This window comes from Garra rufa, chromosome 1 (assembly GCF_049309525.1).
Source record: "Garra rufa chromosome 1, GarRuf1.0, whole genome shotgun sequence".
In the NCBI taxonomy this organism is placed as follows: domain Eukaryota; kingdom Metazoa; phylum Chordata; class Actinopteri; order Cypriniformes; family Cyprinidae; genus Garra; species Garra rufa.
In genome coordinates this window covers 56,203,099-56,215,354 of record NC_133361.1, presented here as the reverse complement: position 1 = coordinate 56,215,354, position 12,256 = coordinate 56,203,099, and the positions used below count along the sequence as shown (strand labels likewise).

General features: G+C 38.2%; 1 protein-coding gene across 1 annotated transcript in view; it reads left to right on the top strand.

The window, feature by feature from the left end:
- The window catches only part of helz (helicase with zinc finger), a 93,634-nt gene that overhangs the window by 62,247 nt on the left and 19,131 nt on the right, over positions 1 to 12,256 (top strand). Inside the window, exons 22-25 of the mRNA XM_073843023.1 lie at positions 1,248 to 1,452; positions 5,713 to 5,764; positions 10,687 to 10,865; positions 11,010 to 11,217. Coding sequence (XP_073699124.1) covers positions 1,248 to 1,452; positions 5,713 to 5,764; positions 10,687 to 10,865; positions 11,010 to 11,217 — 644 coding nt within the window. The remainder of the gene's footprint in view (positions 1 to 1,247; positions 1,453 to 5,712; positions 5,765 to 10,686; positions 10,866 to 11,009; positions 11,218 to 12,256) is intronic.

Sequence of the window (12,256 nt, the reverse complement as noted above, 5' to 3'; positions counted from 1 at the left end):
AAATGGTAGAGTAACACAATTTTGCTTTGGAATCACTGTAGATGAGTGATTTGTTCAAACGTTGCACGGGAAGTGGATTTGGAATTAGAATAACAGGAAGAGTAATTTAATTTCAATTCAAAGACGTTTAAAACAGCCAGTTTTTTCCTGAGAAATGATATTTTCTTCCACCCTTGTCAACAAAAGATCATTTATTTAATATGATGAAAGATTTAACCAAATAGAAATTCTACAAGTGACTTCTTGTATCCGTGTCTTTTTCCCCCTAAACTTCTAAACAAGGCATTGTCAAGAATTGTCTTGACAAACTTTGCTATTCTAGTAAAAAATGAAGTGAATTTCTCTTTTCGCCTAACAATTCAATTCATATACTTGGGTAGGGACTTACAAACTGACCAGTTACTGGTTCGAATCAGTTTGAGGAATCCTTCCCAGAATGAAATTGTTGAATCTGCCAAACAGCTGCTGAATTAACATATGACTTGGGTACTGAACTCCAACTTTCTATTTTTGGTCCTAAAGTGTAAAATCTGTCATGAATTACTCACCCTAATGTCGTTCCAAATGCGTGAGACATTTGTTCATCTTCAGAACACTAAGATATTTTTGATGAAATCCAAGAGCTTTCTGAGCCTGCATAGACAGCAATGTAACTGAAATGTTCTCAGACCCAGAAAGTTGTAAGAAATCTCTCGGATTTCATCAAAAAAACTATTTTAATTTGAGTTCTGAAGATGTTCTGTTCTTTCTCTCTTTCTACAGTCAAATTTTTTTTTGAGGAAAACATTTCAGGATTTCACTCCATATAATGGTGTTATGGTGTAATGGTTGTTATATTTAGAAAATATCTGATCATTTCGCTAGATAAGACCCTTCTTTTTCAGCTGGGATTGTTTAGAGCCCTTTGAAGCTGCATTTGAACTGCATTTTTGAAGTTCAGACTCTGGGGCACCATAGAAGTCTGTTATATGAAGAAAATCCTGAAATGTTTTCCTCAAAAAACGTAATTTCTTAAAGACTGAAAAAAGAAAGACATGAACATCTTGAATGACAATAGTGTGAGTAAATGATCTCTAAATGTTTGTTCTTTAATGACAGAAATTTTTATTTTTGGGTGAACTATCCCTTTAAGAGACTCTAGGTGAGTCCTAGCAAAGTTTGAGAACTCTGGGACATCAGATATCAGTCCTGTTTAATGACTGTGAGGTTTTCACTCAAAATCTCTGCCTCTGTTTGGTCCTTCACAGAAAGTTCTGGGAGACCTTCATCTCCATCTGTCACGAGAACCAGAGTCTCCACGGCATCACTTTTGAACAGATTAAAATCCAGCTGGAGGCACTGGAGTTGAAAAAGACCTACGTGCTCAACCCGCTGGCCCCAGAGTTCATCCCTCGTGCCCTGCGCTCGCAACACCCCCAGGGTCCCGGCAAGCACCAGCACTCCCCACCCAAGGTACGAGTCTTCTTCATCAATAATCAGATTACTTAGAGATATGAACAAACCACTATACTAGTCAGAAGCTGCACCAAGAACAAGCTCTAGGTAGCTGTTTTTCCTCTTGATTTTATTGCATTTCTTTTCCACTTCACTCAATTGGGCTTATAGCACCTTCAGGCCTCCTCACAATGCAAGAAATTCCTACTAAATGGGCCAATTTCCTAACTCATCTCAGTTAATCTCTTGTGCATGGAAAGAAGGACGTGACAGTCCCCCCGTCTGCTTGGATACGGTCAGCGGCGTCCACGGCGGAGGGTTTGATGTGACGTGCTGTGATGTGGAGTCATGCACGCTCTCCCCCGCTGACATTAATAAAAGGGTTTGGTTGTGCGAGCGGCGGAGAGCATCCGTCTAAATGCAAGTGAGCTCTCGCACCCTCAAAAAGAATAATATGCCAATCAATCGTCAGCCCTAAGGGGAGGAAGGTAAACATGCCAAAATAGATGAGTGAGGAGACTTCCTCTTTCCTCTTTTTTTTCTGGAGCTCAAATTTGTATCTGTTTCTCCTCACCCCCTCCATTTCATTTGGACTAGTTATATTTGGATTATTGGGTGCTTGATTTACTAAGCTCAAAGTCCAAATGTCCCTATCTCACGAAACCAGTTCAAGTCATATTTCACATCAAGATTAAAAGAAAGAAAATTAATCCAATTTACAAAACAATTAAAGGTGACATATCTTGAAAATATGACCTTTTCCATTTTTAAGTGCTGTAATCGAGTTCCCGGGGCATCTATGAACCCAGAAAATGTGAAAGGACACTTCATTCAGGCGAGCGGCTCGTGATCTGGTGTTTGCCGCATCTCAGAGTCAGAACAGCTCTTTTTATTGACAGTGAATGTGCTAAACATTGTTTTTGAATGTGCTGTGAGTTTAGCCCACGTTTGGGAACGCAACAGTTACATTTCGTTTTCACATTAGAATCATTTTCAACATTTTAATGGGCAAATGTTTACAGTATTTCACTAGATTTGTAATGAGACGCGTTTGTAAACCTGCTTGCAAAAACTGAAGCTGGAGTTTTCCGCCAACATAAAAGCTCAACTGCAGTTTCCATCAAAATAAAAGCTCATAGGTTTATCTCTTACAAGCAAGGGCTAAAATTAACAGATGCGGACAAAAATAAATACTGTACAGGCAGAGCAAGCTCACTGTTTATTTGAAGAAAAATATAAATATTGGAGTGGGGTTTATATGGATGTATTTCTGATGGGAACTGACTTCAGGCTTTTAATGGCATTTTTCCCTCTGTTCCACAAGCGCCACCTGCTGTCAGAGTGAAATTCAGCCTGTCTGCTGTTTTTGTTTCATGCCGGTTTTAGCATATAATTTCACAAATCTAAAGTCGGGCCATTCAGTTTTTTGCTACAAATGTTGAAATGGTACAATCAAATTTAAATTACTTTTTTTTTAATTAAATATGTTTAGTTATTGTAGTAGCAGCAACTGAAAAAAAAAAAAACAGTTTCATGGCCAGAAAGAAATATTTATGGCTGGTAAATTTTCTCAAGTCACCAGCCATGAGCAGATGTGGCAAAATGATTGTTTAGGCCCTGCTTGCAAGTGTAGTAATTTCCCTACTGTAGAATAAGGTAAAATAACATACCTGTAAAATACTCCATTTGTTTTACAATAATTTGTTTTACAGTGCAATTGTTTTACAATAAATTACTATTACTAATAGATAACATTAGACTGTACAGTGGTTTGAGCACATTTGACTAGAGCGCATTTAAAAAGCTGCTGTTATGGCCACCTTGAGAAGCGAGAAAGCTTTGGAAAATGGCTCATAAAAAGGACATAAATGTTTACAATTTGGAATCTAAAATCACTGTAATATTGCGTGAACACTTCACAGTGGAAAAAGTCATCTTGCCTGAATCAGGAAAGGAATATGCACAGATCAAGCTCTGTTTAAAAGCCAAAACAGTCCTAGGCAAATATGTTGGTGGATTGGTTTGATGTGCGGGGACAACATGGGATGGACTTTTTAAGGGACTTTTTACATAATCATACTAATATTGAATATCATTTTTGCGCATTAGGGAGCCGCTATCGTTTGCAGAGTATTTAATCTCTATTTAATGAGAGGCTATTCGCTTTCACTCTCGCAATCACGCACACTCTGTATAAAAGGACATCTTACAAGATCATGTATGAGCACATTCAACACAATTTGTTGAGTCAACTTAAAACACTTTGTTACCATGCTGCCTTAAAATTTTTAGGTTCAATCAACTCAAATAAGTTTAGTCAACTTGAAATGTTAAGTTGTACTAAGTGACAGATATTGATAGTTGACTTAACAAAAATTTGGTTTGTTAAACTTTAACTTAAACTTCAGGTACCTTGCTGCCTTGAATTTAAGTTGAATTGACTCAAATATCTAAGTTGTCACATTTCAAGTTGACTAAACTTTTTTTTTTTTGAGTTGACTGAACTTAAAATTTTAAAGCAGCCAGGTAACAAATTATTTTAAGTTGATTTAACAAATAGTTTTTTACAGTGCACTGGTAGGAAGCCTTTAGCTGTATTTAAAATCAATCTGCACAAGGGTGACTGTAAAATATACATTTTAGGTATGGAAATCTAACATTTTGAGTTTTCATATGGGATATGGTCATTGCACCACGCATCCGGCCCCCCACTGTCCTCTTTTAGTAAAGTAAAGTAAAATATCAGTCTGCTCAATCTTGATGTCAGTGTCCTAATAGATGTTATAATGGACAATTTCACATCCAGAAATGAAGGATCGGATGATGACGTTACTAAAGAGCAGGAGTCTGATGACAGTAAAGATGCGTGAACATTTGCACTGGGTTTGTTTTTTTTTAAATGTAAACTACAAGGAACACTATTCGTGCAATCTAAACATACAAGGGGTGATCGACAGTTCAGAGACTATGCCCTTGATAAACAGCGGAAAACAGTGTAACGCTCCTGACTTGACAGACAGCTCTCGTTAAACCCATGGAGTGAAAGTAAAACCCGTCTTACTTTAAACCCCTTTTTTCTCAGAATTCCATTCCAGAAAATCATTGCTATCAACCAATTTAACTTTTGTTATGTTCAAGCTATGGACAAAATAAAAACAGTTTCGAAAGGTCTACAACCCAGCTTTCATATCGTATCAAAACCTAAAAAAAGGTAAAATTCCACCCCGTGTTGGGTTTTCCTAGATCGAATATACATTCTTGTTTAGCTTGCCAGTCTCTCGGTTTTCGCAATGTATCCTTAACACAATAACGATGATTTCACCAGCAACTTAAACCAGAACTTAAAGTCGATAAGAGGAAACAATATCAATATCAGTCGAAAACAAGCATCGCTGTACAGACGAACAAGGGAAGAACTCAAAACCCAATTCTTTATCAAATAACCACCATGTTATGGTCATCTCTGCTGTATTTTGATGGGAGTGTGATAATTACAGACATCGCCATTGATTTCATCCAACACTTGACAGGTGCATCCCCAATTTTGTGCTGTAATTTCACAGGCTTTGTTCAGAAAGTGTCTCATCACATGCTATTGAAAGTAGCGTGATCGGCGGGTTCCCGCAAACGTGCTGACCCCTGAGCAGCAGTGCTCGGAGCTGCTGAGACTCGGGCCAGCAGAACGCCTCAATCGTGCGTTGATGCTGTCAGCATGTCATTCTGTATGCACTCAATGACATTGATCTGTTTTGAAAAGGCACGCGTTCCCAGCGGAACACATCAATGGACTCTGATTTGGAAGTCGTTGAAAGCAGAAAAAAAATACAAGCAAGAGTTTTTTTTTTTTTTTTTTCCATGTACTAAGAACAAGAGTTTGTTCCACTTGATTCACTGATTATCTTTCTAGTTAGTGCCATGCATTTCTTGGAAATCTCGTGTGTCCGCTCCCAACCTCCCCCTCAAAACGCCCCCTGCCCTCATTTTATCGAAACTCCACCCCCGTGGAGCCAACTCCCCCCGACTCACGTATCAAGAACATCTCAGCCTGGCCATGTGGAAGTAAACCGTTGTAACCGTTTTGACAAATCAGTGCTGCCTCACGGCGCTGCTTGTGCGCAGGGTTGACAGTGGGTACGGAAAGGGGAAGCACGGCCCCCTGACCCTGTGACTATAGTTAGCACAATAGATGCGCAAGACACCCTTCCCCCCTCACTTTCCCTACGCAAGCTCCTTCATCCTCCAGCACTGATTCACTCTCCGCTTCCTCTCCCTCCACAGGTGAAAGGACAGCTGGCCAATCACACTGAACCCTTCCCCCCTGAAGGCTATGGTAAGTCTGTCTCACTTCGACCTCTTGTTCTTGAAGGTTTGAACATTTTCACACATTTTCTTAATTGGGAGATTGTGCTCTCATTGCGTGTTCTCTATACACAAATTTAGTAACAAATAAAGAACCAAATCCAAAGGGACAAAGCAAGCATTGTTCTCCATTATTGTGGATGTACTATACAGATATCACATATGTTGTTGTAATAAATGTTAATATAATTATTGTATTATTATTGTAAGGAAATATAAATGGAAGCATGTGCATTCATTAATTTTTTATAAGTTAAAGATTGATTAGAAATGAGACAAACGTCTCCCGGAAGATAAGATGATGTAAAAGAGGCATCACTGTGGAAAAAATTATTACTCATCTTTCATTTACACTTGAACAAAAAGTGGCATGTCCAGAATTATTCATACCCTTCTCAATAATCAATAGAAAAGTATTTATTGGCTATTACAGCAATCAAACGCTTCCTATAATTGCTGACCAGCTTTTTGCATGTCTCCACTGGTATTTTTGCCCATTCATCTTTAGCGATGAGCTCCAACTCTTTCAGGTTGGAGGGTCTCCTTGCCATCACCCTGATCTTTAGCTCCCTCCACAGATTCTCAATTGGATTTAAGTCTGGACTCTGGCTGGGCCACTGCAAAACGTTAATGTTTTTGTCTGCTAACCATTTCTTCACCACTTTTGCTTTGTGTTTTGGGTCGTTGTCGTGCTGAAATGTCCACTGGTGCCCAAGGCATTTAGGTTCCCACCACCATTTTTTGACAGTGGGGATGGTGTTCTTAGGGTTGAAGGCTTCTCCTTTTTTACGCCAAATGAAGGCTACATCATTGTGGCCAAACAATTAAATTTTTGTTATATCTGACCATAAAACAAAAGATCAGAAGTCTTCTTCTTTGTCCAGATGAGCATTTGCAAAGGCCAAGCAGGCTTTTGTGTGCCTTATCTGGAGAAGTGGTGTCCTCCTTGGTTTGCGTCCGTGGAACCCAGCGGTGTGCAGTGTCTGTTTGACTGTCTGCCTTGAGATGTTGCCACCAGCAGAGCCCAGATTCATCAGGATGGCCTTGGTGGTGATTCTTGGATTAATTTTTACCTCTCTCACTATCCTCCTGGCCAGCACAGGTGTCACTTTTGGCTTCCGACCACGTCGTCTTTTTGAGATTTTTCACAGTGCAGAACGTCTTGTATTTTTTAATAATACTTTGCACTGTAGCCACTGGAACTTCAAAACATTTAGATTTGGTCTTATAGCCCTTTCCTGACTTGTGAGCAGCCACAATGCGCAACCGCAGGTCCTCAGTGACCTACTTTGTCTTAGTCATGACTGTCCACAAACCAACAGCAGAGAGCTTCTGTTTTTCACCTGTTGAGTTGATTAAAACAGCTGTTCCCAGTGAATCAGGGTAATTAGGGTGCTTTAGAACAGCTTGGACTATTTGGAATGGTATAGAACTTTGGATTTTCCCATAGACTGTGACAGTTTGCAAAGGGTATGAATAATTTTGGACATGCCACTTTTTGTTCAAATGTAAATAAAAGATGAGAAATACTTTTTACCACAATGATGCCTCTTGTACATCGTCTTATCTTTTGGGAGAAGCCTGTGTCATTTCCGGTCAAAAAAAAACTTGCTGGTTGAATAAAAGTAACTTTAAGTCAGAATTTGCCAGAGGTATGAGTAATTTCAGGTTTGATTGTGTGTGTGTGTGTGTGTGTGTGTGTGTGTGTGTGTGAGAGAGAGAGAGAGAGAGAGAGAGAGAGAGACAGACATGAATGAATGAGTGAATGAATGAATGAATGAATGAATGAATTAAAATGACATTATTAATATATATTGTTATTAATAATAATATTTTAATATTTGGTACAATTACTGTGTCCCTGTCTCTCAAACCTTTATGAATGAATGCATGTGCATTCATCAAGTTTTATATGTTAAAGATTTTTAAATATTGCAACACTAATAATTTTATTTAGTTTATTCTAATTAATTTTTATTCACCAAAGCAATGTAGGTGATTTGTTGATTTATTTGATTTAATTTCTAATATTTTTGGGTCCACCAAAAGGTAAACACAAAAAATGAATGAGTACTGTATGTGCAATCATAGTACTATATCTCCAGTTCTGCCATCTGAAAAATAGTCTTGAGCTTTAAGATTGTACCTTGGCACTGGTGTATTTTGCAGCAGACTCTATAGAGTTAAACCTTTGTATAGGTAGCCACTTAAGAATAATTTGAGGTGGTCACAGCCACTTCAGTTTACCCATTTAACATTCATATTGAGCAGTTACCTGGAGAATGTGACGGAGAGGTCAGCAGCTGTATTAGCCCCTCACGAAAGAGCTGTTTTCACAGCCTTTGACCTGTGATTGGAGAGTTTGAGGATATTATTGGTGTGATGTGACAGTGCTGTCAGAACAAATCGAGGTCATTAGTTTGTGGAGTGCCGCTCGAGTGATTGTCGAGGCAGAAAGAGAAGACCCAGAGACTGAGAGCATAGAGGAGTCAGAGAGATACGAGATCAGTCAAGTGGATCCAACTTCCTCCCAGCCTCACTTCTCGCCCAATCAAAACACGATCCCGCCGATAATGTGTGGCAGCAGTGCCAATTCTCTCTGAATCACTTCCTTGGATTGCCGTGTGTCTGGGCAAATGATTTGAGCCAGGTGTGTGTGTTTAGCGTGTGCAGTTCAGTTCTCGTCAGGACATTTTGGGGGTGGCTGTAACGTAATGATTCTGGGGGTGTTGGGCTTCAAACAGGCCAGTTCAATCTGAAGAAGGGATGACCGTGAAATTGGTACAGATGAGGGGGTATCAGGGCGTAGAGTTTCACGCTAGAGCTTCTAGATCAGACCTGTGTCTGATTGAGCAAAAGGTGTTTAGGAAAACCCGTTTCCAAACTAGGGTGTGCACAAAGAAACTGAATATTGAGAGAATCGCATGAAGTAAATGTGCTTATTTGTCATTAAATATCATTAAGGTCACAGTGCAAAAAAGTTCTAGATGGTCTAAAAAATAAGCTCAATTTTCTTTATGAAAAATATTTTTAAAAATCTGATTTTGGGATGAATTGCATGGAAGCCCATTTCCATCACTGAATAAAATTTTTTAAAAAAGGTACTTAGGACTTTTTGTCTCACAATTCAGACTTTTTTCTTGCAATTGTAAGTTCACATCTCACATTTCTTTTTTTTTTCTCAGAATTGGGACATATGAACTCGCAGTTCTGACTTTTTCTCAAAAGTGCATGATACAAAATAGCAATTGCAAGTTTACATCTCAGTTCTGAGGGAAAGAAAGTCAAAATTGCGAGAGAAAAAAGTCAGAATTGTGAGATACAAACTTGCTTTTGCAAGAAGTCAGAATTGAGAGGAAAAAATGTCAGAATTACGAGATGCAACATTTTTATCTCGCAATTCTGACTATTGTAATTGTGAGTTTATATCATGAAATTAAAAAAAAAAGTCAGTTTTTAGTCTTTATATCTAACAATTCAGAATAAATTCAAACTTGCATTGTGACAATTTCTTCTAATTGTGAGTTTATATTCACGCAATTCTGAGAAAAAAGTCAACATTGGGAGAAAAAAGTCTTAAAGAAACAAGAAAAGTCAGAATTGTGAATTTTTATCTTGCATTTCTGACTTTTCTTGCAATTGTGAGTTTGTATCACACAATTCTGAGTAAAAAAATCTGAATTGTTAGTTTATATTTCACAATTCTGAGAAAAGGTCAGAATTGCAAGAAAAGAAGTTAGAATTACGAGATACAAACTTACTTTTCTGACTTTTTCTTCCAATTTTGAGTTTGTATCATGCAATTCTGAGGTAAAAAGTCAGAATTGCAAGTTTTTATCTTGCATTTCTGACTTTTACTTCCAATTGTGAGTTTGTATCTCTCAATTCTGAGAAAAAAGTCAGAATTGCGAGAAAAAGTCAGAATTACGAGATACAAACTCACATGTTCAGAATCTCGCAATTCTGACTTTATTTCTTCTAATTGTGAGTTTATATCACGTCATTTTAGGAACAAAGTTCAGAATTAGGTGGGGGGAAAAGTCAGAATGGCAAGATGCAAACTCGCTTTTGCAAGAAAAGTCAGATTATCTTGCAATTCTTGTTTGATTTCTGCTAATTGTGAGTTTATATCAGAATTGCAGGAAAAAAGTCAGAATTGGGAGGAAATATTTCTGACTTTATTTCTCCCAGTTGTGACTTTGTCTTTCAATTCTGAGAAAAAATAGTCACAATTGCAAGTTTGTATCACGTTATACTGAAAAAAATTCAGAACTGAGATGAAAAGTCACATTTTTTATTATTCAGTGGTGGAAATTGGCTTCCATAGAAATGTCACCTAGGCATGTATTTAATGGATTTTGTGAGATTCACCAATAAACATTCGGATATGATTTATTTGAGCTTCATTTGCAAAATTGCCATCTTGGAAGTGCACACAATTAATCTTTGTATGTGAATACTGTACACTTATTTATCTCTTATCAAAAATGAGTGGTAAAAATGGCTGTGATCAACAGATGGCGAGTAGAGATTTTAATTAAATCAGTGAATAAATAAGACTTGGAGAAGGGTTTGAATAAAACTATTGATCAGTGTTGCGTCACACATGTGCAAGTATTTTTTGCCAAGCTGTTTGTTTTTGTCAACAGATAAACAGCCACTACCAAAAGGGCCATTTTCCATTATAACACATTTTCTTGCTTGCTTGTTAACAGTGGTAAACATGTCGGGGAGAGTCAAATTTGGGTTAAGGGTCTAGAAATGTATAAACTGGAGGACTAAGGTCTAGAAATTGTATTTTCCTCATTAGTGTTCACTAATTTGCTTAAGGTGAATGTGGTTGGGGTGAATGGTTCCTTTAATCTCAGTTTTGGTTCATTTTTGTATCTTCAGTTCAGCAAAGTGCTGCTGTGTTGATGGGGAACCCGATTCAGGCCTTTACTCCACCAGGAGCCGGAGCTCCAGCCTCCGGCAAATCACCAAGCCCTGTTCAAAGAATCGACCCAGCAGCCAGCATCCTCTATGTGCCCGCTGTCTATGGGGGCAATATGGTGATGCCCATGCCTCTTCCGGTATGTTCTGGGCCATAACCTGTTCATTTTTAAGATGTTTCAGCCTGTTCTCATGTACTGTCAGTTGGAATTTGGAGGCTCTTATGTGTTTCCTTGAGCATGCTGTACACTTGTATGACCCTCACCTTATCTTCTCTTCACCAGTTGCCATGGCCTGGCTACCAGAGCCGTTTCGCTATGGATCCTCGCATCATGAGTCATCAGGCCGCCATGGCCGCGTACAACCTCAACCTGCGGCCAGCAGCCAGTCGCGCATCCCCTGTGCTGTATGGGTTCAGTCACCCATCGCCTCTAGGCCTGAACCAGCAGCCCACCTCTGAGAAAGAACTACTTCAAGAGCCCAGTGGGAATGGTATAACATTACAACACCAAGTGTATTCGTTTTAATCATTTTGAATCCCAAGGAGCACTAATGCTGATAAATGTATAGCTGAAAAACGAATCAAATATAGTTTAGTAGGTTTGGGCTAGTTGAATAGAGTGCGATGTGTTGTTTTGAGAATTACAAAAATTGTAAAACAGCCAAAAATTTTTCATTATAATACAATTCCGTGTCAAATTAACCAAATTTCAAAAACCTACCCAGCTCAAATTTCGGAATTTCGTAATATTTTTTTCTGAAGAAAGATAGACATGCTTATGGGTGAAAGCCAACATGTGAAAAGTCATGGATGAATATTTACTGAGTAATCCACTGTTTTTTAGAGGGGGTCAAAATGGCAATTTTCACCTGAGATTCAGAGTCAAATTACAGGGGGGTAAAAATGGCTTCAGAAAGATGGCAGCATCATAATGTTATTTTTACACAGAGATTGGTAGCTCTATTAGTGAAATCTGTTGACTTCACCAATCTTTGTTGAATTTTGTGCCCATGGTGAACATTCAAAAATGGGGCGGCAGCACTTTTTGTTTTTTCCTCTATTGTTTGCATGCCTGTAATTCGAAGTATTAAAGACATCTAAATGCCTTTTTAGATATTGGGTATTTACAAACTTTCCTTTCAGCATATTTATTTTCAGGCCCTATATGGTTCGGTTCCAGAGAAATTGGAATTTTAATATGGCTTCATATTTGATCAGTGGTCAAAAATTAAATGTGGGTCAGTTTGCAAAATTATAATACTAATTGTCTTTTAAAGAGTAATGCATGAAGAACAAATAATATTAAAACTAGAGATGTATCTCGTTTCCTTCTGTCAAGACAGCTCCATTGAACATACCAGTCTGAGTGCCATTAATATTTTATTTCAAAAGTTTGCGTGTCTATAACTTGAGACGTATTAAAGATATCACAATATGGTTTTAGATTCTAGTTGTTAAAAAAACTTTTCTGTTGGAATCTTAAATTTTCAAGACCCTACATCGTTCAATCACAGAGATATGGGGATCTCA